Source organism: Ammodytes marinus (genome assembly GCF_949987685.1).
Source record: "Ammodytes marinus genome assembly, chromosome: 22".
Classification (NCBI taxonomy): Eukaryota; Metazoa; Chordata; class Actinopteri; order Uranoscopiformes; family Ammodytidae; genus Ammodytes; species Ammodytes marinus.
In genome coordinates, this window is record NC_137226.1 from 13,569,926 (window position 1) to 13,597,899 (window position 27,974).

At 41.0% G+C, this 27,974-nt stretch overlaps 3 protein-coding genes across 4 annotated transcripts; all 3 read right to left on the reverse strand.

The window, feature by feature from the left end:
- Positions 1 to 2,000: 2,000 nt before the first annotated feature.
- On the reverse strand, positions 2,001 to 5,080 carry LOC307268676 (cyclin-dependent kinase inhibitor 1B-like). Its single transcript, XM_080051409.1, has 3 exons — positions 4,383 to 5,080; positions 3,735 to 3,893; positions 2,001 to 3,400 (listed from the first exon to the last, which is right to left on the reverse strand). Exons 1-2 carry the CDS (start codon positions 4,813 to 4,815, stop codon positions 3,748 to 3,750), a joined length of 579 nt encoding a protein of 192 aa, XP_079907535.1. The 5' UTR covers positions 4,816 to 5,080; the 3' UTR covers positions 2,001 to 3,400; positions 3,735 to 3,747.
- Positions 5,081 to 6,691: 1,611 nt separating this feature from the next.
- On the reverse strand, positions 6,692 to 8,826 carry cdpf1 (cysteine rich DPF motif domain containing 1). Its single transcript, XM_080051446.1, has 3 exons — positions 8,689 to 8,826; positions 8,367 to 8,478; positions 6,692 to 7,860 (listed from the first exon to the last, which is right to left on the reverse strand). Exons 1-3 carry the CDS (start codon positions 8,802 to 8,804, stop codon positions 7,732 to 7,734), a joined length of 357 nt encoding a protein of 118 aa, XP_079907572.1. The 5' UTR covers positions 8,805 to 8,826; the 3' UTR covers positions 6,692 to 7,731.
- A 603-nt stretch (positions 8,827 to 9,429) lies between these two features.
- pparaa (peroxisome proliferator-activated receptor alpha a) lies at positions 9,430 to 27,909 on the reverse strand. Of its 2 annotated transcripts, none has more exons than XM_080050904.1 (8): positions 27,648 to 27,909; positions 23,215 to 23,446; positions 21,870 to 22,024; positions 17,759 to 17,897; positions 14,558 to 14,757; positions 12,707 to 12,973; positions 11,904 to 12,147; positions 9,430 to 11,126 (listed from the first exon to the last, which is right to left on the reverse strand). In XM_080050904.1, the coding sequence occupies exons 2-8, from the start codon at positions 23,396 to 23,398 to the stop codon at positions 10,882 to 10,884; spliced, it is 1,434 nt and encodes a 477-aa protein (XP_079907030.1). In that variant the 5' UTR covers positions 23,399 to 23,446; positions 27,648 to 27,909; the 3' UTR covers positions 9,430 to 10,881. The 2 variants fall into 2 exon arrangements, with proteins under 2 accessions (XP_079907030.1, XP_079907029.1); XM_080050903.1 differs by having other exon boundaries at positions 12,707 to 12,976.
- Between the last annotated feature and the right edge of the window lie 65 nt (positions 27,910 to 27,974).

Below are 27,974 nucleotides of genomic sequence, written 5' to 3' on the forward strand. Positions count from 1 at the left end.
CTTTCTCGATTTTTTCAACACCCAATCAACCTCACTGGGACGGATGACCAGGGAATTTTCCTTTTACGAGGACACCAAGCAGGACCGTCTAATTGTTGCCAGCTGAAAGTTCTGGGCCTCTTCCGGCCCATGCCAGATCATAAACTGAGAAGATGGACCTCAAGGTCACATCATGTTTTTTATCCTGTAGTTCAGGATCTAATACAAACATACACATACTTTTTTTTCTTAAATTGAGTTGGTGAAATCTTTCCTCTGCACTAGTTGCCTATAGTGGAGATCATTCGGAGCACTTGGCTGTTTTGACTTTGTGAAACTGCTTATGCTTCATGTTTTATTATTATGACACTGTAGCTGGAAACCTGAGAAAATGAAGAGGAAATTGGCATTTCAATAGCCAGAACTCACTGGCACTTACAACAAGAAGATTTAAATTTGACTATATATTCAAACCAAAAAAAATTGTACGGAATTGTCTCAAAGCCACTATTTTATGCAGCAAGGGCTACAGAAATGTACAGGGGACTAATCTTTGTTTTTAATCGTTATTACACTCAACAAAGGGTTAAGTTTATTTCTGTTAAATTGATATTTTTGGAAAGCCAAAAGAAAAGGAAATACTTCTTCTGCTCATCATTGATGGGGAATTTTTTTTTTAGAATTTTTCTTTTTAACAGTAAAAACTACAGTATGTTTTGATGGAAATGAGCATGGTCTATATACTAAAAGATGCTTCTTGACCTGACGTTGCCTTGAAAAAAAGATTGAGTGTGTCTACCTTCCGCAGATCTGTTATGATGCAAATGTCAAGTGCTTTTTTAAATCTTGTCTCCAGATCAGAAAAAAGTATGTTTCCACTAAATTGGATTGAAATCTGTTTAGCAGTAAACAAAACAAAGACGCAAGTTTAGACAACCCTAAACAAATGGGATAGTGGAAGTCAAATGATATAGAAATTATAGATTTGTAGAAACACACATTCTTGCTACTTTTCAACACATCATTAGGTCACTGCTGACACATTTCCATGCTGTCATTGGACTTGTCTTGTGTTCAAAAGTGTTACAATCCTCTCTAAAGGTTTACAACGAGGTCATGAGCTCACTCGTAATAACTGCAGCCACAGTCACAGCGAGTATGAGATATTGTAGGAACAGCTCCCTCTCTCTCACTCGCTCTGTATTTGACTCCTACATGCTGGTATCAACAGGAAAGAGGCAGCCAACAAAACTAATGTGTGTTTTATGAAAAGAACAGCCTGTGCTTCCCCGAGCTCCCTCCCACAGCCCTCTGACTGGCTGCCTCCTAAGTGGTCTGCTTTTCTCCTCTCTCCTGTGATTGGAGCCAGGGAAAGCCAATCACTGAAAACTTTTTTTCTCCCCCTCTTTTTTCCTCAGGACCTACCCTTGTTGTTCTCAACTTTAGAGGCAGAGCTGGGCTGAGACGATCCAGCACAGTCACAGCCTGTACTCTGGTGCTCTGACTGCCCTCAAGATGGATACTGTGTACTGGGTTTTAATCCAACCGCACACCAGATATTACTGGTACAGCAGTAACTCCATAGGAATGTATTGATACATTATGGGACTGTTATAGAAATGCTTTTGTAGTCAGATTCCTTCAGCTGAGTTTATAAGGTAATTTAAACCTCATTATAGAGCATGACATACTTTAATTTTCTTTACTCTCAGCAGACCTGATAAGGCAGGCAGAGTAACTGAACTGATCACTTCTGTCATTCCTCAACACATACAACCTTTATAGGGTAACGTGGTTGTCTCTGTGTAAGACTTTGTAAACACTATGATCGGTCAAGTCACTTTACATGGGCGGATCACTTTAAATATAAAGTGTGTTTGTTCATGGTGGAGTGTTTGTGTTCTTTGCAATCAAAATAGTGAGCGCATACATTTATGACGTCAGTGCTGGCTTTTTTTTAATCAATCAGAGTGCAGATTGAAGAGACAAAACAAAAACACAGTATATAAAATCGATTATTAGGCTCAGTTTTGCAACAGTTTATTTATCTTAAGAACAATAATGAAAATATATATATACAAAAATGTCGCTTTGGAAAGCTATACACACAAAAAGCTCGACATAAATAAGTTAGTATAATATTTTTCAGTGTTTTCCAAAAAAAAAAAGCACACAGGTACACTTCAAAGTTTTACACCAAATGAGGCAGTGTCACTTTGTTTTTCTGCCCTCAAATAAGTTGAAAAATTAACGATAGTGCAATTACATGTTCCACATGTATTCCACACCACAAAGAAAAATCTTTGATTCACATATTTGCATAATAAGTAGCCCAGGTTAACAATGTTATCTTTTGATCTGGGCTACACCACTTATTACAAGGGTGTGTGTGTGTGTGACCTCATAGCCACTAAAATATAAACTTACTTAATTTTTAAAATGACAGCTAATTCTTAGGGTTATTAGCAGACAATATTAAAATTTGGTTGGATATTGCTCAGCAGTTTTAGCCCTCTTCCCACCCCACACCCAAAAAACAAAAAGGCACAAACTTTGGCAAAATCCCCTTAAAAAAGAAAAGAAAGAAAGAAAGAAAGAAAAAAAGAAAGAAAGAAAGAAAGAAAGAAAGAAAGAAAGAAAGAAAGAAAGAAAGAAAGAAAGAAAGAAAGAAAGAAAGAAAGAAAGAAACAAAGAAAGAAAGAAAGAAAGAAAGAAAGAAAGAAAGAAAGAAAGAAAGAAAGAAAGAAAGAAAGAAAGAAAATTACAATTGGGAAATAAGGAAATATTATTTTCATGTAAACTTTATCTGTAATGGCTGTCCCCAGTTAGCTCGACCCTCAACTTACAGTGGGTCAATCTGGGCCTTAAAAAAAAGATATATAACACTGGGACAAATAAAGCCATAGAAAAGGAAAGACAAAGAAGACATATTTGTTTCCACATAACCCTGACTTTTTCAAAATCTGCATTTTTAACTTACATCAATTACCTGAATAATAATACAATATGACCACTTTTAACAAAATAATATTTCTCTGCTGGAAATTGCACTGCAACTTCCCGAGTCAAATTCACACACTTATTCAAATACATTTAACAAAAAGGTATGAAAAGCATAATATGCTTTGTTTTATGTGCTACATCTGAAACATAGGTAGTAGATAAAAAATAAAAACAAAACAAAAATGAGCAAAAGTCCATTTGCACACTGCTACATTTTCTGCTGCTTCTGAGGCAATTAAATTGAAATGAGTGCCAAAACTTGATAGTGTACATATTCAGTGCTTGTGCAACCTGTCCTCCTCCCTTCTTTAGGAAAACGGTTGCTGTTTTCTTTTTCTTTTAACAAATATTTTTTTCTCCCATCTGTCAGATGATGAAAAAGGCTACAGTATTCCACCAGCAACAGGTCTCCCCCGCTCTGTGGGACATAAAGAGGAAACGGGGTATTTAAATGGTGCAGTTAAAAAAAAAGCAGTTGCTTGTGCTTTGAACAGGGTGAACAGTGACAGCACGAAGATTAAAAAAGTAACAACAATATGCAAGGTTGAAGGGTTGATGACGTGTAAGGTGGCTGCATGCAGGAAAATAAATGTGTTTACAGCTGTTCTCTATCCGCAACTGATGCCGACGATTAACAAGCACTCAAAGCTCTAGCATCAAATATGAGAATTATAGTCCGTTACACACAACTTATGTCGTTAACAATTCACGACTCTGCATAACAGTCGAATAGTAAAATGATTATTCCTAACCTGGCACTGTTTTTCACTGGAACTCCCCGCTGTTCTCTCTCTCCTCCTCCGCGACTACTACCACTGACTGGCGTGTTGCACCGCCCGTCTGCTCCTCTTCGTCGTCGTCTTCCTCGTCGGTGAGCGACCTTTTACTCGGACACTCGCTGGAGCAGGGACCTGGCACACAGAAAGATCGCAGAAGAAAAGTCAGTCAAAGTTGTCAGGAGAGCTGCACGTCCACTGAAGTAAAAAGTACCTGACATTCTCGGCATTGCTGCTGCTACTGCTGTTACAAACCCTGGATAAATGTATGACTATAGGCTACTAGCGAGAATAGCCCTTAGTTATGAAAATATGTAGGCTAAATTACATTGTAGTAAGCGCGAGTTTGATTCGCCCCCAAGCAAGCAAGTGTGCAAACATTGCCACCCTCGCTAATAACAAGAGATCCAATGACTTTAACATGTGTCAGGAAATACCCAGTTTGCCACCCCCTCGGTGTCGTTCTCCTACGCACTTGTTTGTTTGCAAAGATCGGATGATGCACCGAGCGTAGATCGCCTACGGTTGAACCATAGGTTGAAACAACTATTGCATTAACGCGTGCACAGCGGAATAAAAAATAAATAAATGGGTGACAGCCTAATAACTCATAGGGTTAATCACCTGGAGCTCCAGATCGTCTCTTTCTCGAACCTTCTCTCTCTGGCTGGCGACCCGACAGCCTTCCGCTAGTCTCCTCCTCGGCGGCATCCTGCCTGGTGCTCTCGCCGGGCAGGTCCACCTCTCCCCGGGGCTGCTCCTCTCTCCTGTGAGGCGGTCTGGTGAAAAACTCCGGTGCGTCACTGTCCGCCTGCCACTCGTATCTGCGCGGAGTGAGCGGTCTCTCGCTGACGGGGTCGAAATTGTACGTCTCCCTGAAAGCCTGCACGCCTTCCTGAATGGACGCCGCGAAATACCTCTGCGTCTCCTCGCGATCAGGTGTGCCGAAAAGGGCTCTGCGGACCGGGGGTCGAACGTTGTCTGGATGCCGCGCATCCACCCTCTCCACCGTCGGGCTCGCGTTCGAAAGGCGAACATGTGACATTTTGTTGCACATATGACAAGGGAGGGAGAAAAAAAATAATACGCAAACAACCACCACCGAACACCTTCTTCAAACTTCTATTTCCAACTGTAATCCTTTCAAATGCAAAGTCTCGGGAACGATGCATGCATCATCCGCACGTATCATCCAAAATGCATATGCGCAAAAAAAGAAAAAAAGAAAAGAAAATTGGAAAACGCGTCTCCAAAGGGCGCAGGAGGGGGGTTTAAAAAAAAGCCACTCCTGTCAAGTCCGTAGTAAGGCAGAGGAAAACAACAAGTCAAGTCATAACAGCCAACATGGCGTTAGAGGGAGCTATGAGTGAAGAAGAAAAAGTTGACATCAAGGACTATTTAAACGGGCGAGTCATTGGTCTGCGCACTAGGACCGCCCATTGCGCTCTTAAAGTCGAACAGGGGCAGCAGCAAAAACAACACAGTGCTGGATAGGATTAACACATGAATACGGCCTAATTAAAAATTAAGTGTTTGACGAGTTAAATACAGAAAGAAACGGGCTAAAGGAGTAGGCCTACTTGATCATGCTTTTTAGCTTTCCATTAGCACCTTGGTTTATCACAGCACATATCACTTCAGACATCTAAAGGTCAAACATCATTTCATCTCACTGACTGTCATTTCTATGCTGCCTTCAAGTAGGCCTACTCGTAAGATGAACTGGATAAAATACAATACAAAGTTAATTGTTTTCAGTGTTAACACCTATAAGATAAGAAAACAACATTTAGGAGGAGTCTGATGTCTAGCCCCAGGTTGGGGATCCCATCGCAAGAATCAATCATTGAATCATCGTCTGAGTGCTGACAGATAGATAGCACTGCTTGATCCGATTTGGCCGCATATCAACGGCTTGGGCACACTTGATTCAATCAGTGTAAATCTATTAAGCTACAGCCCTCAAGGTCACCCAATGACAACAAAACACTAAAAAAATTAGATTTTATGCAGGACAAAAACAAGGAAAACGCCCACAAATGTGCCTACTGGCATCCGATGACATCAGCTCGGCAGTGGGAAGCCTTCCGTCATCGTTGGCATGGCGCCTATCGGTGTCAGACTTTGCCACTGGTGCCACAGGGCTGGTCTGTGTGCTTTGCTGGGTTGTAATTGCTTGTGTGTGCTTAGAACTTAGGACACAGAGGAAAAAGAAAGTGGTGCAGAGCAGGCCAAAGACCTTGAAATTCCTTCATTTCCCTCTGGGGAGGTTCAGTTTGCATCTTAAAAAACTTCTGACTTAATCTAACTGCTGTTCACATCCAGACTTAAGGTAATTCATTTATTTTCTGTACATCTTAAGAGCAGCGTAGGCATCCTGCAGTAATCATTTAATTCAAAGCGCTCCTTGTGCGCAGGGGTTCACTATGTCCCAACTTCAACTCTACAGCGAGTGTCGCTTTGCATTCCTCTGCAGCATTTGCCAGTAAAAAAAAAAAAAGACTGGGCCAGCTTTTAGGGCTATGCTGTTTCAATTAACCCCTGAAGAGAGTCAAACATCTCGTGATAAATACAGCGATGCAATCTGTTATATCGATGGTATCACCAGGATCACGCTTAATCCATAATATGTTTATGCTGCTGAAAACTGTGCCGAGTTTCTGCTGTACCGAGTGATGAGAACAGATTTCTATCAAACTGATTAGATGGGCCATTGAGGCCAGGGAACATTTTGTTTAGGTCACAGGTATAACCGATGCTTTACAGGGCAATACTTTGTGTTTTATTTCTTCACTGTTGCAATATTAGGACATGTTCTCCTATAGCTTTACATTAACCTGAAACCTTTGGATGAGTCTTTCAGTTTGCCAAATGTAACTTCAGTCTGAAATGAACGTTAGTTACACATTAATTATAATCCGTGAAGCGTCACAGAACAAGAGAAGTTCCACGTATGCATATTTTTATGGTTTAACATAACACAGAAACACGTTTTTCCCCCCTATAAAAAGATCAGAACACTCTTGAACCATGGACGCAGGATACTCTGATGCACTCTTTAAAAGGGATGTGTCGCAGACAGTCAACACAAACTGTAGTTACAACAAGATAATTAGTCACATACATGTAACCGTTACCATATGTTGCTGAAAATACAAAATAATGTTCAAATAAAAGTGTGCAACATGCATAATTAAATCACATAAGAGAAATTGTAGAAACGTAAATCTGTAATTTTAATCCGCCCGGCAACTGGTTTCAAGAAACACACTAGCTCATACAGCTTTTTGAGTCATACATAAAAATTGTGGTGTACAGTTTGTAAGAAGCCGAGAATAGCTGCTGAATTGGGCTGAACTAGCATGTATTTGCAACCATTTTAATACTGTTCATCAATATCTGTTTATTAATAAATATAGCAAAGGGATTTTAATGACAAATAGTGGGATCCAAATCCAATGAATAAAAACTTGAAGACTTGAGTTTCTGTGTCTCCGAAAAGAAATTCCTCCTCTGCTTTCATGCAGTACATGACATCAGATGTTCATTTGGGGGACATTTTTAATTGCCGCAAACCAGCGGGTCTGATTCTGAGCCGGCAGCCATAATCCCACAGGGGTCCTGCACCCGTTGCTCGCTTCTGTAAAACGGTCCAGAACCAAATAAACAATGAACAAATAACACCCTGGGGGCTTTCACAATAGCCTAACGTTTACTGGCCACAAGCATAAATTAGTATTTTCTGATGTGTGGTGCTTATTTTACTCCACCATTATAATAAGCCAGAGCTCTGCTAATAAACTACAGGATGTTCTGTTTTTCCGCTGTGGTGTTTTTGCAGTTTGGTCTCAGTTATGAGTTTGATAATGGAGCGCTGGTAAAAGCATCCAGACATATCCGGCGACTATTTAGTCCAAACATTCAGACAATTGTCCTCATATTGGTGAGTGAGTTGTAGACCTTTTGTCCGATGTCAAGTGACGGCGGCCTTGGAGCTGTGCTTCTTCTTGGCCAGCTCGGCCTGAATCTGACGGGGGAACTGGTCCAGGTGCTTGTTCACACACTGCATGCAGAACCTCTTGGTGTAGAAGAGACTGCAGTCCTGATCGAAGAGAAAGCAAATAGTTCCGCATCAGGGCTCCACTTTCACATGGATAAGCCCATTACGTTACATATCTATAAAATTCCTTACAATCTGTTTGGGAATCTGGATTAATGGATTTCAAGGGCATCACAAGTTTACCTAGCACATTGTATATGCCACATGATTGCAAAGTCATCTGAGGAAATCATTGGAACTACAGATGCATGTTTTATCGCCAGTGATCACAGGGGCACAGCTTGGTTTTCAAATCAACAACACATGCAGATTTAACTGCTCATCTATGTTTTCCTGATCAAAAATGTTGCAGTCAACAGAATTTAGATTTGCCTTTTGACAGAATTAGAGTGGCAGCAGTACACACACCCGCGTTCCCTTTTGAGCACGGCTGTCATCTGAGGACCACGCCGACATTTGTGCACACAGGCATTTCAGTTGATAAACTGAATTACATGATCTCATATGTATCAACAGACCGTAGCAATTACATTTAAGGGACATCTTACCGAGCCAACACAGACACACTTGCTGCACAGGCTGCACGTAGAGCCCAACACAAGAAACTTCTCCTTATCAGGATTGAAGGGGTCCCTGGTCACAAAACACTCCTCCAGCAACCTGACGGACAACAGAAAGGCACACAAAAAAACTGAAAATGTGTTTCAAGGCAGTTACTGCTATTTATGCCACGTACACGTAAGTGGAGGGTTAATTATCGATGTGTATCTAAACGGTAGACGCTCGCGCACAAGCTAACAACATTAGCTTTAGCATAGCTAGCTCCGCAGCGCTCAAAGGATTTTCCTTCTCTGTCTAATGTCCACTTACACAATGGCTCTGGTGTTTGGTGGTTTCTGGCCGTAGTAAGTGAAAGGGCTACTTAAACCACACGACTGACATGTGAATGCTTTTTGAGTGGTTTCGCTTATATCGTGCTCCATCATTCAGAGCATGGACCTATAAAGATTCAGAGCAGAGTAGCAGAAGCTAGTTCCTGGTTTTTCATATCGACTCCAGCCATTTTGTGTAGCGAAGCTTTACCGCCACCTAGTGGACTGGGGGTGAGGAAAAATGCAAAGAATATAGCATCTGAATAAAATATTTATTATTATTATTATTATTATTATTATTATTATTATTATTATTATTATTTAATTAAAAATAGTACCTACATGTCGACAGTTTTTTAATTTAACACATCTTTGTCGTCGTATTTTATATTTATTAAGATATTTATAGTCTATAATATCACATCTGAGTTTCCCAGTATGCTATTTAGGTGCCTAAAATGAATTCATTATGATTGATATTCGTATTAATTAATTAGGCTATGAAAATAAAGCGAACAAGTTCAAGTGAAAAGATCATCTGTACATTTAAAAAAAGTAAAACGATACATGTTTTATCTAAAACACAGATGTGTCTGGACACCAAAGCTACCAGTAACATTATTTAATCCACCTGTGCTTTTCCTGCTTTGGCTCAAGTATCTACATTGAAGTCTAAATCAGATAAACAGATAATACTGGCCTCATTATGCCGGTAGGCCTAAATAAGTTTTTTTTTAAACTCAGTGAAATATATTAGTTTATTTTAGGCTACAACATGACATTATTAATTTTACTGAAACAGCTAAACAATTTTTTTTACTGTTCATTGCACTGTACACGATAAAAAATATAACCATTTCATTAGCCTATGACAAGAAAATATGTCTCAGTACTACATAGGGAGATGAATTCACAGTACAGCAAATAAGACGATCAGCTCCTCTCCTTGAGGCCTGCTCTACTGTCTGCAGATACACACATCCCTTTCTCTGTGGTCACCACATTCTTGTTCTATTTACAAAATAAAACATAAACCAGCTTAACAGACTATGTTTGTGGTCAAAATATTCAATACTGGCCAATGCATTTTTGTTCTGAAAAACAACGTGTCGTAATGGCAGGATTTGGATGAAACAAGGAGGAAAAAAATAGGTTATGTGAGCTATCATGTTGCATTAGCAGTAGGATTAAAAAAAATCCATAACACATGAAATTAAAAGATATTAAAAGGTTGCTTACAGCAGAAAAAAAGGCTAATTTCAGTCCATTGCCTGCCTAAATGCACCACTGCTCATGATACACGATTTAACACAATGTAAGAACATTCGCTGGTCCAACTAAATAGTTACACATATACCCTATGGTAAAAAAAAACTAAAAAAAAACACCACTCTATAATGTATTTGTTATGTGGTGAAGTTACAGTATAAGGTGTGGCCAAAACAAAAGCCCGGGCACTGAAACATTGTGGCACTTGATGAATACTGATGCAGGTGTGTGTGTGTGTGTGTGTTTTCTTTTTTTAAACCACTCACACACGTAACAGTAAAGGGAGATCAGGCAGAAGTACAAAATAAAAGGACATGATGACAATGATATGAACCAAATCCTAATGGCTTTCAAAACAGTTTGTAATATGGCACTTTTGCACAACATAATTTCATTTTCAGTTGCCTCGTTAAAACATGTTATTGATGGTCTGCTTTTACCGTCATTCAACTAATTGTTCAAATTAGTACTTACACAGTCATGTCCGGGTTTATGTGAACACCCATTTTAATTGCTGTGCAAATTTGCATGGCCTACTCCCTATTTAGTGTTGGACGAGTAGGCTACTTGTGTCCGTTGAGTAGATCCAGGACCCAATCAAGTGCAATATGTTGTTTGAAGTTATGCACTTAAACAAATACCTTTACACATCTATGGTGTAAGACCAAACATTTGTCCCCCCTGCTGTGTCCTCTCTCCACGCCACATACAAGAGCTGCCTCAGTAAAGTTAACTCCAGTAGAAAGTCACATGGTCTCTATGCAACCCCTGCAGTTCACAGCAGCGTGCATCCATAGTAGCTGCACAATAAGCTAACCACAGTACATTGATATGCTTGATAGAAGCTCTAATCTCTTCATGTACATCCGGGTTTTGATCGGCATATATTAATCTTTTAACCACCCTGTTCATGATTATCTTCTCAGTACATGTCCCTGTATATCTCTTGCAGGAGCGGGTGCAGTGCAGCGTCCTCCGTTGTCTTGATATCCTGCACCAGCTGAGCGTGCTCTGTGACCAGCTCCCGGAGGTCGGCCAGTTTTTGCAGCAGCCTGGGGAAGAGGAAGTTGTCGTCGGGGTGGTTGGCCAGCAGGTGGAGCCGTAGGGCCTGGACGATGCTTTCCTGCAGCTTCTCCACTGGAGGAACATGCACCAGGCCAGGGCGATCTGGAGGGCAAGGGATTAACAGAAGAGGAATCTCAAGAAGGAGGACTCTCAGTTTCTGGCAAAGTTTTTTTCCTATTTTTTTGCACAACTCCTACAAGCACCTTTCAAATGTTTATGAAACAGTAAAAATATTCCTCTGATGATCACGAATGACCTGCAACAGCAAACGAGACCATCAGTGAAAACAATACTATTTTTATATAGTTATTATTAATAATGCCTCTGCTGATTTCCCAGGAACATCCTGTGTTTCCCGAAAGGTCCTAATTTAAAGATTACTTTGCTTCACCATTTTCATATTACCATTTTTAATCTTACATAGTCACATACAAATACTTTACCTCATCACAGTGCACCCCGTGGTCGCTCTATCTCTTTCACTCACTTCCTAAACAAATGCATGCACCGCCGGCACATAGCCTGATGAGATCTTGCTTGAGATTCACATTTGTTTCTCTCCCATAAATCAGTCTGGCCTTCTCTGATCTCCATGAGGAGGGGTCAGGTCAAAAGTTTGGCGGAAGAGAAACGAATATGAAGGTCGCTCCAGGTCAGGCTGGTCTCTTCAGGCTAGTATTGATAAACACTTTAGCTTTTGTCCGAAGGTGCCACGAATGTGTATTATGTATTGTAATCTTGCCCCTGTAAAGCACTTTGAATGGCCTTGTGTCTGAATTGTGCTATATAAATAAACTTGCCTTGCCTTACCAGAATCAACAAAAACAGAGAGTTCCTCTTAGCCACATTAAATAAAACGTTCCACACAAAGTGAGTTACCTCCACAGCAGATAATAGCGGCCACAAAAAGGGCCAGGTCACTGTCGTCCAGCTCCAGTGAGTTGAAGCGTGTGGCGAACTGGAATTTGGGCTCCATCATGTCACTGAATGGCCGCCGGAGGCTCTTGAGGAACTCTCGTGTTATGAAGCCTCCGCCGCGGGCCACCAGGAGGCCATCTTTGTTCATGCAGGAGGCCAGGAGGGTGAAGAGGGCTTCGTAGACACCGTACTTCAAGAGAGTCACCTAGAAGGGCAGGGTAAGAAAGCCACAGGACGAATCAGATGTGCTTGTTTTGTCTTTCTCTTTTTACTTTTTTTTACCTAAAATTTAAAAGGTAAAATATTATGCTAATGTTCAGGTTAAAAATTGTAATTTAGGTTTCTACTAGAAAATGTTTTCACGGTGAAATTTCCCAAAAAAACTCACTATATTTCTCACAGTGCCATTGCTAAATCTTCTCTTTTCAGCCCCTGTCTCTTCGAGCACCGCCTTTATAAAAGCCCAGTCTGCTCTGATTTGCCCTGCTAGCTTTTAGTTAGATTAGTTAGTTAGGTTGGTAATGAGGGGACGTGGCTTATCCACTTATGATGTCATAATGGGAGATACATCTGGTTTTTGGACACAGATTTTCAGAAAGGTGGAGGTGAAAGGAAGAGAGAGGGTGGTTTATCCTCATACGTTTGGAGTGTCTAGACACACTGGGAACACATATTAATGTTAAAAAAAAACATGAAAAAAATTCCTTTTGCACAATAGGTGACCTTTTCCACGGACTGACGGACACAGTGTCTCCTAAACCCACCTGATCATTCAAATCCAGGCTCTGGAAACCCGGCACAGCCTTGGCGAACTCGGTCAGCTCTGTGACGGTCTCCACCGAGGTGCTCTGGCAGCAGTGGAAGAGCCTGGCCTCAGCCTCCCTCTGCTGGAGGTCTCCACAGCCCACAGCCAGCACCACGTCCCCGGCTCTCAGGCCGCTCTCAGGCTCTGGGTAGTCAGCGCTCACCATGTGGACCGCTAGCGTATTCTCCGCCAGCTGGAACGTCTCCATGTCGTGAATGATGAACGGCTGCTGGTAGAAAGACAAGAGCAGAGAGGACATTAGTATGTGAGGATACAGAATAGGGTTGCTTGATTATGACAAAAATCATCATCTAGTATTTTGATTGATATTTAGATCACGATTATTTAACACAGTAGCCTAATTACGTTGACTTTGGAAACATCATGCTTTTAAGTAACTTTTTTTTCTTTTTTATTGGAAAAGCTTTCTTTTCTTTTTTTGTATAATTCTTTTTATTCTGTTTTTTTTGTAACAATAATCAAACAAACAAACAAACAACACCAGACAATACATACAAACTAAGAAAAGAGAGAAAAAAAATTAAAATAAGAAAAAGGACAAATGTGTATGTTGTTCATTATTGCATGATCACACACACACACACACACACACACACACACACACACACACACACACACACACACACACACACACACACACACACGTAACATTTAAAGACACACAAAAAGAAAAATCCATGTCCTGTGATCTCCACTGTAGTTCCCCCCTCCCTTCTCAGCAATGCTACAAGCTTTATTTCTCATAGTGCCTCCTAGATGTGTTTCCATACTTCATTAAATTGATTTGTTTTGTTGTTGTCTTCGGATAATGTATTTTCTATGGTCAGATAATATTTCATAAGTTCTTTCCAGTTCTTTAATGTAGGGGCCTCTGCATCTTTCCAGTATTTTAAAATTAGTTTCTTGTAAACAAGGGAAGAAAACATAATTTGCCATCCCATAGGGTACCTTACACCCTCGGGGTTCTGAAAAATGCACAGCTGAGCTGAGAACTGCATTTTTGTTTTACAAATGGTTGATATCCATTCTTGGATTTCATTCCAACCTTTGTTCACTTTCATACAATGCCAAAAGGCGTGTATGAGAGAGTCTTGAGAGCCACACTTCACACACTGGTCAGAGGAGTCAGCATAAAACTTATGTAATTTATCTCTAGTATAATATATTCTTGTCATCAGTTTATATTGTATTAACCTGAGATTTTCATTTGTGGTAATTTTATTTGTAAGATACAAGCATTTCTTCCATTTTATATTGGCTTCTTTGAATTGGAGATCTTTATTCCATTTTTCATAGAGCTTATGCATTGAGTAGTGTTTAGATTCTTCCTTCAAAAGAATATTATATATGCTACCAATTAACTGTTTCTTCTTTCCTTTTTTAAACATAACCTCCTCAAATGGTCCTTGAACCAAATTATAATGTAAATTAAAGTTTTCCATTATCCAGTTTTTTAACCGTAAATATCTAAACGATTCTTGGTTTGACAGTTTGAATTTATTCTGAAGTTCTGTGAATGGTTGAACCCTATTGTGCGAAATTAGATCTGACAATTGATTAATTCCCCTTGTACTCCAAGCTTGTACGGAAAAGCTTTCTTTTCAGCAGTGGATTTCCTTGAATTTAAATATAACTGAACTATAAAATAAAAACATGACCACGCTCAAAGGCTTGAACTGAATTACAAACACATGTAAAAGATTATCTTATATTTTCGAAATAGTAATTGGGATTTATATGAAATAAATTGCACAGAAGAAAACACATTTTAAAACGTCTTTCCATTTACCGGCTTGCTGGTCTTTCCGGTGAGTATGAGCCGAGCTTTGGCCTTGTTCATGTTGAAGTTCTTCATGTACGCTTCATGGATCTGCCTGACCAGAATCTTGTGGTCGGCCAGCATTGGGGTTGCCACCTCTTTCTCCACCATCTTGCTTTCTGCCTTAAGCTTTAGCTTCTCAGCCTGAGGCATCCGACCGAACCGGATGGCTAGGGCAAAGAACAAATCAGAGTTAACAACAGCTAGAAGTGTTCTTAATAAATAGTAGGGTTTTTTATTTAACAATGAAAATACAATCATATGAAAAAGTTTGGGAACCCCTCTCAGCCGGCATAATTGACTCTGCTTTCACAAAAAAAATATAAAAGTGGTATGTCTTTAATTTACCAGGAACAGCTAAGTACTGGGATGTTTTCCAAACAAAGATTTTTTGAAAAGCAGTATTTGGTTGTATGAAATAAAATAAAATGTGAAAAACTGGCTGTGCAAAAATATGGGTACCCTTGTGGTTTTGTTGATTTTAATGCCTGTAACAGTATGTAAAACTGATGAATTTAAACACAAAGTTGGTTGGATTATGTTGTTAAGCCTTGAACCTCATAGAAATGTCTGTTTAATCATGAGAAAATGTATTTTAGGTGCCTAAATGCAAGTTGCACTTCTCTTTGACTCTCTGCTGAAGTGAGACAGAATGGGATCATCACAACTGCTCCCAAAATATCTTAAAAACAAAGATTATTCATTGTCATGGTTTAGGGGAAGGCTACAAGAAGCTTTCCCAAAGGTTTCAATTGTCAATTTCTACTGTAAGGAACGTTGTCAGGGAATGGAAGGACACAGGCACAGTTGCAGTTAAACCCAGGTCTAGCAGACCAAGAAAAGTACAAGAGCGGCATATGCGGCGGATTGTGAGAATGGTTGCACACAACCCAAAGATCACCTCCAAAGACCTGCAAGAACATCTGGCTGCAGATTGTGTATCTGTACATGGTTCAACAATTCAGTGCAATTTGCACCAAAACATCTGTATGGCCGGGTGATGAGAAGGAAGCCCTTTCTGCGCCCACGCCACAGATACAGTTGCATGGAGTATGCAAAAGCTCATTTAGACAAGCCAGATTCATATTGGAAGAAAATGCTTTGGACTGATGAGACAAAAATTAAGTTATTTGGTCTTTATAAAAAGCAGATGTTTTGGTGCAAATTGCGCTGAATTGCTGCACGATGTACAGATACACAATCTGCAGCCAGATGTTCTTGCAGGTCTTTGGAGGTGATCTGTGGGTTGTGTGCAACCATTCTCACAATCCTCCACCTATGCCGCTCCTGTTTTTTTCTTGGTATGCCATGCCTGGGTTTAACTGCCACTGTGCCTGTGTCCTTCCATTTCCTGACAACGTTCCCTACAGTCGAAATTGACAATTGAAACCTTTGGGAAAGCTTCTTGTAGCCTTCCCCTAAACCATGACAATAAACAATCTTTGTTTTTCAGATCTTTTGGGAGCTGTTTTGATGATCCCATTCTGTCTCACTTCAGCAGAGAGTCAAAGAGAAGTGCAACTTGCATTTAGGCACCTAAAATACATTTTCTCATGATTAAACAGACATTTCTATGAGGTTCAAGGCTTAACAACACAATCCAACCAACTTTGTGTTTAAAGTCATCAGTTTTACATGCTGTTACAGGCATTACAATCAACAAAACCACAAGGGTACCCACATTTTTGCACAGCCAGTTTTTCACATTTTATTTTATTTCATACAACCAAATACTGCTTTTCAAAAAATCTTTGTTTGGAAAACATCCCAGTACTTAGCTGTTCCTGGTAAATTAAAGACATACCACTTTTATATTTTTTTTGTGAAAGCAGAGTCAATTATAATGCCGGCTGAGAGGGGTTCCCAAACTTTTTCATATGACTGTATGTGACATCAGACACATTAGTAACACAGTAAACATAACACACACACACACACACACACACACACACACACACACACACACACACACACACACACACACACACACACACACACACACACACACACACACACACACACACACACACACACACACACACACACACACACACACACACACACACACAGATCTAGTGTTCTATTTTCTCTCATCTGAAGACAACATGTCTTCTTCCTCTCGGGTTTCTCTGAGTGTGCTCTGTCTGCAGTGTGTGTGTGTGCAGTGGGAAGCCATCGTAACGAACCCAATGACCCCCCTCAGCAGTCAGTGCAGATGACGGGCCAGATGTGGAGCTTTATGGGCCTGTGTTTTCTCAATGTCAAGCAGGCTCCGGCAGGACACTGGTCTAAAAACCCCAGTCAATGTAAAACATGTTGAAACGGAGCCAAGAAACAGAGAGACATGTCCTGCTGTTGTTGTAAAGAACATACTATCACTTACTGTATAGTATGGTGTTGAGTGAGAGTGTTGCGAGCAGAGTTTTGTATAACTGCATGCTTACTGTTTAGTTCCGCCATTGCTATAGAGGTGAATGAACACTGGGATTTCAGTTATTGATTTGTTTTGATAATCACAGCGATCGCCAATATACACTTCAAAGCAACAATTATCTTCAACTGGCTTAAAAATGTAATGTAAAAGTGTAATTAAAAAAACACACAACCTTACCCAAATAAATACATACAAAAACATGGTTTTGCTGCTACAGCCTTACTTTGTCTGGTATGACCAGTAGGCTAATGTGTGAAGGCTTGAGTAAGAGAATGTTGTGTACTGATGTTAGCTATGGAGGACTATATCTGACATTATGATAGATAGATAAATAAATAAATAAAGTGATAGATAGATAAATACATGAAATAAAATAATGAATAAATAGATAAATGCTGAAGTGAATACAACAATAAATAAATGTTGCAATACATTTTTTTATTGTTTTTTCATTTATGTATTAATGTATTTAATGATTTATTTCCATATTTATTTTCAACATGTACTTATTTATTTATTCTATTGTTTATTTATTTCTGTATTTATTACTAAAATTATATTTTTTATTACAGTATTTTTGTATTTATTTGTATCACTGTTGTTAATTATCTATTATATAGTCACCCATACAGAGTGGCTTGTTCTACTGTTACGTTTGCCTTTACCATTATCCTCTGCTGGACAACTATGCTGGGCTGTTACTAACCCAAAGCTCGATGGGAGGTTTCAGGCCTTACCATTGTGGGACATTCCCACAGAGAGGCACTTGTGGAATCGGCAGTATTGGCACTTGTTGCGGTTCTTCTTCTGGATTTTGCAGTTGCGTTCACACTTATCATACTCCAGCTTTAGCCTGATGGTCCTCCGGAAGAAACCCTGGTTAGAGGCAGAATGACAAACACTGTAACTATCTACTTTGAGCTGTTGCAATGTCTTTATGTTCTGCTGACTCCCCTTGCCTTGCATTTGAAGAAACAAATAAAGACCTCTCACAGTGTTATGCTTGCTGGATATTGTGGTTATTATTACTATTTTTATCATTTAGGAAACACTGTCCTTGTAATAACTTTCTTTAAGTGTAATAACTTTCTTATAACTTTCTCTGTATTCCTCTACTTAGACAGGATTGAGTTTGCCAATCACCTCTGCCATGTGTGTGCCAGGCTTCACTCACCGCTTTAGCTAACAGGAAACGTTATAACTATTAATTTTACATAATTTGAACTGTAAATTATTTTATAAATGCCATTTCCCAAAGTCCAGGAAGTCCAATAATTCAAACACCCGTCCCCCACTCATGAACAACAGGCCATTTATTTATTCTTAGGACTACAGGAGGATTAAGAGTGATGATCTAGTATCTATCCATGAAATCTATCCATAACACTGTACATGCATTCAGTTCATTTTTAGCACTGGTAGGACCCTGATTAAACAAGACATCCTACAGCCCTGCAACCACACTCTTAGGCCTTTCACACCAAAATGAACCAAGAGTCAGTTCCAGGCTGGTGTTGGGGTCAGTTCAAAACTGGTTACAGCCTTATCCCAGTTATGAACCGGTTGGTTTCACATCGACCGGAGACAGCCATGGAGCCGGCAAGAGAGCAACGTCATGACGTCACTGTAAACGTGTGTGTACGTCACCCGATGCCGCTGCTCTTGTGGCTAACGCTAAAGCTACCGCTAGCTTTAAGCACAACAACAGCGGCGAATACGTCTTATTTTTACACTTGTTGGCTCTCGCTTTGCTTTCTTAAGCAAACAGGACCCATACAGCGTATTCTCGCCGGTCAATTTGATCGCTACGTTCGGTAATTATGTTATGTTTACGTCTCGTAGTAGCGGTGTTTTTAAATATGGCGGGCATGAGGTTTGAGTTGCTCTGGTTGGTCAGGATAATCCCTCCCCCAACCGTTCGCGCAAGCAGTTCTTATCAAACCCTGCTCAATCCTGTGGTATGAGTTCCCCCGGTTTTTACGGCCCGGAGCAGGCTCTCTGGCGGTGTGAAACCAAAACACTGGCTCTAACTCCGAACAAGCCCAGAACTAGCGCCGATTTTGCGGCGGTGTGAAAGGCCTATCTGAGATACAGGGCAGTGGGCCAACCCAGGCCAACAGATGTCACACATTTGCCAATACACATGATACTTTGACTTTCACTCATACACACCCTTGTGCATCACTTATGTCTCAGTCAGGAAGACATTTCTCATCCATCACCGTCGAGAAAGGGAACATTTTATTTTATTTCAATATACTGTATGTGGAGCCGTACGGTCACAAAATCTCTCGGCTATCATCTCACAGAAGGTCTCATCCGCCCTCATGTTGAAGTGTTGTTATAAGGGGTGTATGTATGACACGCAGAAAATCTAGTTTGGTGGGGGTAAGAACTAGCTGTAATCTTCATGAAACCACTGAGTGGTCCAGGCACATAGTTAAAAAGGACCTATGATACTTTTCGACTTTTATGACCTATAAACGTTGTTATAATGACTTATGGTCATGTTTAACCATACTAGAGTATCAAATAATTACGTACATGCATTTCGACGTATTCCCTGCTGACCGTCTGGGGTGGCTATGCAGAGCACTAAACACTATGGCAGCCGGTCGAGAACTAACTTGTTAAAATTTCCGGGTAGTTTCTGTCATGTTTCCATGTATGGTAATGCTGCTCAGGCAAGCTCCGGCTGCATGCCCCCACCTTCCTGAAAATCTCCCGCTGCTGGAAGGAAGGTAACCAATCACAACAGAGTGGGGTTTGCAGCAGGGGGGGAGGGGCGGAGAAGCTCAAAGCAGTGTGTAGAGAGAGACTGCTGTGCTCGCTAGGGTAAGAGGAAGAGTGTCCCGAAAATCTACATAGTTTTTTGTGATGTGATTCGTGTCAGGTTGCTCTATAGCAGTTTTTAACAAGAAATTAAAACCAGAAAAGTAGTATAATAGGATCTCTTTAAGCAACATATGATTCGTCAAGAATACTTCACAAAACAGCCCGAGCTGTACACAGCGGGAAGAAACAGATGTGTGTGTTTACAGCATTGCATGTCTTCACATGTCTGCATAGGGGTGAACAGACGCAGCCAGTGATATATAGCTGTGACAGCCGAGTGACGAAGCTAAAGACTTCAGCAGATAGATCTACTGTGTGCAGTGTGTCCTTAAGGGCAAACGCCTCTCTGGGAACGAAAATAAGCGTTTCAATAAAGGCGTCATCGCCACCGACTTAAGCCCTCGCATCACGGCACATTCCATTCACATTCTCCCTACTCAGCGGCGCTCCTCTCTCAAAGAGAGGTGTTGAAAATGATATGCAGAGACTGTCCGGCACATAAAAACGTCTACTGTGACTGTTGCATATCACAAGCCAAATTTTTTCCATCAGGGGGCAATATAGGGAACATAGTGCGTTCAAAATATACCTCTCACGTGTGCACCGTCCAACAGCTCAGTGCCATTGCATCCCTACTTTAGAACTGTGTCATCTTGTCTGGCACTGGGCCCTGACCAGATGACGAGCATTACTTCAGTTGACTCTGATGAATGAGATGTAAACCAGGCTCCTGCAGGGAGATGGCCGGTTGGAGCAGAACTAAAAAAAAAACACACAGATGTGCATTGTGCAACTGACAGGACATATTGCAAAACTTGGACAGACAACTGAGAAATGTGCAATCTTCTGCCTGCTGCCATGGTTCATTTCTTCTAATCTCCTATAGAGTGAAACTGAAGGCACAGCGGCAGTCCAGATGAGCGAGAAAAACAGATTCAGGGGGCGAAAAAGGAGCGAGCAACTGAAACAACTCTGTCTGACTTCAAAGGTCTCACACCGGCACCACAACACTCCGGATTTCTACATCATTATGTAGCTGCAGTTACACAAAGCAAACACAGTTTCCAGGTGGCACTGTGGCTGGTGGGAGAAAACTTGAAAGCAGGCAAGGTCAAACATTTAAAAGTCATGCAAAAATAGCAAACAAAGCCATAGGCATAACAAGGTATGACTACAACGGGCTCACGTGGCTTGAGAAACAATGCAACGATGATCCTTTACTTGCTTGAACACCACACACACTCTATATACATTTTTTTAAACAGTATTTGACATTTTAATACTTTTATAATGATTAGACTGTTTAAGTAATATATGCAAACCTAATTTTTCTTACTATTAGTATAAAAGCACAGCAGTGGCTCCATCTGTGTCTCTGTGTGTGTGTGTGTGTGTGTGTGTGTGTGTGTGTGTGTGTGTGCGTGCGTGCGTGCGTGTGTGCGTGTGTGTTTGTGAGGGTTGTCGTCACCCAGTTAGGCTCTTTGCCAAGCAAGGGAGAGGTGACAAGTCATTCGAGGCCACCATAACCCCCACCTCACATGATCGGTGTCTCAGAAACTTTCCACTGGCCTCCAGGTCAGGTGCCTCTGCATGCCGGGCTTTGTATGTGCTTGGGTGTGCGCCTGTGCAGTTATGTATGTGTACAAGTGTGTGTGTGTGTGTGTGTGTGTGTGTGTGTGTGTGTGTGTGTGTGTGTGTGTGTGTGTGTGTGTGTGTGTGTGTGTGTGTGTGTGTCTGTGTCTGTGTCTGTGATTGTGTGCTGTTGTTCACCTCTGATACAGTTGCACAGCTACAAGGGACACTAAAGACAAACAACATTCGGCTTTTGCAACTCACAGTATCACCGATCTGATAGGGATTGCATACATACGCCTTTGTGTTTGTATTTGAAACTTTTGCATGCCTTCTCTCGCTTTAATATGTGCAGTATGCCAGTGCATGCGTCAGTACATACATGCAGTTAGTAGCCAAAGTAGCTGCACCATGCCCGATTTAGTCCGCCGTGTGTCTCACCTTGCAGCCCTCACAGGCATGCACTCCGTAGTGGAAGCCTGAGGCCCTGTCGGAGCACACCCGGCATTCCAGGTTCAGGGGGCTGGAGTTCTCGTCCGGGCCCGGCGCTGCTCCACACCCCCCCGATGAAGGACTAGAGGCTGGGGTCAAGGTGTCTGTAATTCAAATTCAGGATTAAGAAATTCCCAACTTAAAAAAAGATATTACGATTATTCTAAAAAACAATAAATGATCAACAAGACAAGCAGGTAACACCGAGTTCTTAGTTATAGATTGACAATAGCTTGCAACGTTTTGGATGAGACGGTTGTTGCCACTCATTCAGCATGACTCAGCGTAGAGATATACGGCAAGCAGCCAGTTAGCTTATCTTACCATAGCTCAGCATTTTCACTTGTCCAGCCATTGGAATAGCCTACTTTTCATTTCAGTTGGATAGTGGGGTCTTTAAGTAATCTGGGGAAAGTCTTCAAAATGCTGACTCGGACAGGAGCGACACTTGAGTATAAGCCAAAATGTATGTCAGCTTACTGCTTGTGAGCTAACGATTTGTTTTGGATTGAACAAATTAGATTTTTGACTATGTAAAGTAGGGAGATTGAATGACTCTCTACAGGTTAGCATAATGATTTGGCTTCCTGCATTCATTTAAAATATTATATTATTACATTTTAACTTGCAACGTTGAACGTCATTCACAAGCACAAACTAAAAACAGTTTCTACACTTTATGAGAGAATATCCCTAGTATTAACAGCATGATGCCAATGAGCAGAGGGCAATGGTAGAAAAGGTACACACTAGTACAATGGGGGGAAAGCTACAGCGGCTATAAGAATACCTATATTTATTTATGTTGCAAATCACTTTAAACGAAGAAAGGGTGTTTCACATCCCACACTGAGTATTCCTATCACACATGCCTGTGTCTGCTTGAGTATATTAGGTAAGTGTCTCCTGCAGACTCAAAAAATTTCAGTTGAAATTACAGAAGGATGCGAGTCATTTGTTCAAGTGCTGCTGAGGAATTTGGAGACAAGATCATCAAGGAGACAAAGAGAGAAAGGACTTGGGCTGTAACTAATCTTTGTAACTAATCAGCCAGTCAATCAACAGTGTTTACCTTATAGACCTTTTGCTGTGCATTTACATGTGGTATCAAAAGATCACGTCAGTGTTGTAATGATTCTACATTATCTGTCAGAAGCTTAGAAAAAACTAAAATAGCAAAGGACCTCCTTGTTGTCCATTTTTTTTATATATATAAGTTATCTTTTTTGTACCTCATGTCCACCTGTGACATTTCCTCTTAACACTTCCCTTTCCTTGCCACCTGACTACTCACCGAGCGCGATGGAGCTCTCAGAACCCGAGCCGGGGCTATGGTACTCTGGGAAATCAAACCCCAGCGTGTCGTCCCCTATGGACTGGGAGATGTCACGAAGATCCTCCATCAAGTCACCGCACAGAGGACTGTCCAGCAGGGAATCCCCCAGTGGGGACGGTGGGCTAAAGAGATCCCCTGCCATGGTTGAGACGGAACCAAACCTGGGAGGAACAACCCCTCACTCACCAGACTGTGATAAGAGAGGAGATAGAAAGAGAGAGAGAGAGAATTAGGATCAGGTCAATGGGTGATACTGGACAATCCTGAAGCACACATTAGATTGGTCGTGAGATTCAAAACGCCCTGCTCCAGAGAGACCTCGGGTAAGCTTTGGATTGGGTGCAAGCTTCTGAGGGAGTTTTTTTCCTAATGTTTTTCTTGACATGTCTGTCCCCACCCTTTTCAAAACCAACTTTTGTGCTTAAATTTCTCCAGACCTCCATGAGACATCAGACAGGCCTCTCTGGGTAAAGGGTTGTTAGTTGTTGCTCATGTTTGGCAAACAAAATTCCCTTCCACTAAGCCGGCTGAAAAGTTCTTCTCACAATTCTGAACTTTAAAAACTCAGTGTTTTGAAAAACTCCTGTATGACTTATATTTTTGCATGGATTAAGGTTGGGGGACATGATGATTTATGCGGATTGATCAGCTGTCAGAGATTTTGCCTTCCATTTACATACTGCAGTAGCCGTTAACATCTCTGGCATGGGTCCAACCAATGTTGGGCTTTGTTAACATCAATGAACTTTTGATTTTGATATGATTTTTGCATCTGTCTGTCTGTTGAATGATTTTTTTTGCATATCTTTCACAATGATCATCCCTATTGAACATTCCTAGTGTGGAAAAATGAAACCCATTCTTTAGGAAAAAGGATGCTGAAGTTGTAGCTTCTGGGGGCTACTAGCGTTAACTTGGGTCATCAATCAACAGAGAAAGACTGAAGTTAGCAGGGACCTCCTGACACTGATTATTTCCCAATGATCTAATCAGGACATGCATTTTCATTCAACCCTTGGTGTTCCTTAAAAGTGTTTCAGCTCATAAGGGCTTCTTTTGCTTCCACATTTGGGACGTCCATCCCCAACAATGCATGCTTTCCACTGTAGGTTTCACATGATTTTAGATCAAATATGACATACGTGAACAAACCCCAAAAATAAGTCATGGCATGTCTGTCCGAGCCCATTTAACTGCAGACTGTTATGACGGGTATAACTCTTAATCCAGCAATGCCAGAGGTGAGGCTGCTCAGTTCAGAATGTGAAGGTGATTGTTAAATGGGTGAGCGACACACAGAGTCAACAGTAGCGCATAATTTCCAGCGCATTATTCACAGGTTAAATTCCAACCTGCCCAGCCAAAGCACACTTTGTTACAATGCTCCGACATTGATTTATTGACCCACCCTGATGCTCCTGAGACTACAGTGAGAACATAGGCCTACTCAGTGTATATGGACACGCGGCTTTAAGTCACTTTGTTTCTTCCTGTCTGTGTCCTCGCACTGTGGATCTTAAAGTATGTATACGTGGGAGGGAGTTTGGTGGAGGTCCCAGCTGCTCATAACGGGGGTTAAAGGACATCTGTTTGAGCCATCACAGCCAGCGCCACGGCCAACGCTCATGTTCTATAGAGCTCGCTCCAACTTCCAGTAATTCATGGCCGCAGATGTTACCCTTGTTGTTCCGTAGGCTGATTGGCTTGGCACTGATACTATCTGAAAATCCTCTTCTCGTTAGGAATGATTTGTTCATGTATACAACAATTGCAGGAAAGAAAAGGCAGAAAATTAGCAATTTGCCTTTAAAAAAATTATGGGATTTTTCCCTCAGTTTAAAAGGTGCAAGATGTTATTTTGGGTGTGTCAGAGAAGTGAACATTTTCTAAGGTATATTCTCATAACTGAAATAACACACTTTCCTAACAAGAACATGTAATCCCTGAAACACTTAGAGTAAAAAAGCTACCAGAAAAGTAACTCTTTCACTGTTGTTTACAGCAGAAGGGCTCACATTGTTGTTAAACAAAACATTTGGTGTCAGGCGTCTTCAATACTACGAATTGCATTTAGAGTAAATATTTTGTCTAAAATAACTCCATGTTCTGCAAATGTAAACAAACCTCACTCCCCTGAAACTGCAGTGCACCTTTAAACTTTCTTAATCTTTGCTCTTACAACATTACAATAAAATTTAATCTGCGCTATAACGCAAAAAATCAATTCAACCATCCAAGCAGGAATCCCTATCAAATATCTGATTTAATATACAGAGAGTTTTGGCTGTGGGGGCCATCTCAGAGCTCCATGGAGCTCAATGTAAAATCTCAGTTTACACAGCTGCACGCATCTGTGAAGGGGAAACATTAGCTGATGTGGAATTGTGCAACCCTTAGCTTTCGCCGTTGAGGACATTATCATGACAATAAAAAGGCAAAAAGGGTCTCTCTTTATCTGTCTGAGTAAACAATGTAATAATAAAAAAACAAAATGTGGACTCTGTCAACCCAAGAGGGCAGACGGTGAGATCGTGATTGAGCAAAGCGTGCTTGTTCTTGTTTATTTACTCATTGGGTTGTTGCAGCATGTCAAGGGACAGGTCCTGACAGAAAGCCAAAGTGATGTTGTGTCAAGAAAATGTAGGCTTGCATACTAGACATATCGTCTAGTATGCAGTCTGTGGAGACCACGATGACTGAGACTGAGACAGTTGTTGACTCAATGTTGCCTAACTGGTCTGTTGAGCTGCTTACTTTGATGCACAAGTGTGTGTGCCATCTGAGAAACTTGATGGCACTCTCGACAGAGATTTCATGTTGGGCAAATGTGTTTTTCTTTGCAACACACAGCAAATATTGTAGCATTTGAACCTCACTGCAACAAGTTGATCCCAAAACGTTAACCCCCCTTTTGCCTTGCATCTCTAGCCAAGGATGTATTTTCCCCCTTCATTTTTGCTTGCACTGTGGCTGTGTTGCATCCAAAACACCAATGATCCGATCACATTAGTTTATTCATCAGTAATACTTTTTTTCAAAGAAAATGGATTAAGTAGTTTTTCAAGTAAAAATGCCACACACTTAATAGTTCCAGGTTCTCAAATGGGGAGAATTTGCTTGAGTTTTTGTGGTTGCATTACAGTAAATTCAATATTTGGACTGTTGAGTAAAAAAAAAGAAAAGAAAAAAAGAAAGAGTAATTTGATGTCAACACCTCATGCTCTAGGATTTCGTAATGCGCATTCCCACTGTTTTCCTGATTTATATTATAGACCAACCAGTGAATGTATTACTCTAGAAATAATCAGAAGATAGGTTAAAATAAATAGCTAATAAAAATAATCATACGCATCAGCCATCTGCCACTTCTTCCTCTGTTTCCCCTACAGTGTTGTGAAGATTTAACTGTGTGAATCAGCTGCCAGTCACCTGGTGTGTAACTTGTGCCCATCTCTTTCATACAATATAACCGTCCTGGGTCTCTTTTTTGTTTGTTATTAACAAAACCTCGACAAATAACTCCCAACTGGGTTGACGCGACTATTATTTCCCATTTCATAGACAACCGGCAGAGGCCCAGCTCATGTTTCCTCATTACCCTAAATGACATTGTGTTTTAAATCCCACAGGAACTATAATAATCCCAGACAGAGAGGGCTCTATCTTTAGGTCACAGGGGAAGAGGAAACAGGAGCTGCTCTAAAGGGGCAAGTCAGCTGCACTCAGCAGAGCATGTTAGCAGATTACAGCAGGGATATACAACAGAGGAGATCAAAAGATGAGAAAATCAAAAAATTATGCATTGGCATTTTGGTGCAGCTGCAGGATATATCTTTGCTGTTTACTATACGAGATCTCAGCTTGTTGTCACCTGTCAGTGCACATTTGCAAGTGGATTTGTCACTCCCCCTCTGCTCAATCAGTGTATGTTCTCTGCTGACAAGGTCAATTATGTATCACACGATCCAAATAAATCCCCCAAAACCTACTTTTGCACTAAAAGTAAATGTAGGCCTACAGACGTCATTGTTTAGGTATCTGTCTTGGTGGTACTTCTGCACTGTAAAGTGAAGCCGAGAGACTGGCTAACAAGTAAACATGGTCCACTCTTTAGAATGAAACAGTTCCTTGACACCATGTGTTTGTTAAGCAGGTGAAGACTTCACTATTCAGGAAATTCAGGTGAGGCTCAGTCGCATCACACAATAAGAAACTGAGAACATGGATTCTTTTTCTTTATAGACAGCTACAATAGGCAATAGGCTGTTCACTTGTGCTTCTTTAAGATCAATTGACATTAGGCTACTTTGTATTCATGTAGCCTACAATTGAAAAGACATGTTAATTAGACCTTCATAACAGCACAGATCTTAAATAAAGGTATTAAATACCTCAGAAGCTGCTATCCGAAGCATATCTAGGCGCTGCTGCCGGGACGGACGGCTGTCTGTAACCAGGGGGAGGGAGGTGATAGGTCCCAGGACGCTCAGACACACTGATCCACTGATCGGCTCTGCAAATAGAGATAGAGAGAGAGGGAAAAACTTGTGTCGTCGATCGCCTCCCTCCGTGCTGTCAAAACTCCGTTCACCCTCCGCAGCAGGAAGTAACTTTGCGACGTAACGGCGACACAGCGCGCACACACACCCCTGACACACCTATGCTTTCCACCAATGGACATGGCGGGGACGCGTTCACTTCACGGTGTCTCGAGACGT

Bases quoted from the DNA above. Each gene is read 5' to 3' on its own strand.
- cdpf1 (XM_080051446.1), bottom strand. From the start codon at position 8,804: ATGATGGAGCACGATATAAGCGAAACCACTCAAAAAGCATTCACATGT. The intron at 8,479-8,688 runs GTAAGTGGACAT...GTTGTCCGTCAG, and splicing joins CCAAACACCAGAGCCATTGT to GTTGCTGGAGGAGTGTTTTG. The intron at 7,861-8,366 runs GTAAGATGTCCC...CTCTTCGATCAG, and splicing joins AGTGTGTCTGTGTTGGCTCG to GACTGCAGTCTCTTCTACAC.
- pparaa (XM_080050903.1), bottom strand. From the start codon at position 23,398: ATGGCAGGGGATCTCTTTAGCCCACCGTCCCCACTGGGGGATTCCCTG. The intron at 22,025-23,214 runs GTGAGTAGTCAG...TTTGAATTACAG, and splicing joins TGAGAGCTCCATCGCGCTCG to ACACCTTGACCCCAGCCTCT. The intron at 17,898-21,869 runs GTGAGACACACG...GCCTCTAACCAG, and splicing joins ATGCCTGTGAGGGCTGCAAG to GGTTTCTTCCGGAGGACCAT.
- LOC307268676 (XM_080051409.1), bottom strand. From the start codon at position 4,815: ATGTGCAACAAAATGTCACATGTTCGCCTTTCGAACGCGAGCCCGACG. The intron at 3,894-4,382 runs GTGATTAACCCT...TCTGTGTGCCAG, and splicing joins GAGACGATCTGGAGCTCCAG to GTCCCTGCTCCAGCGAGTGT.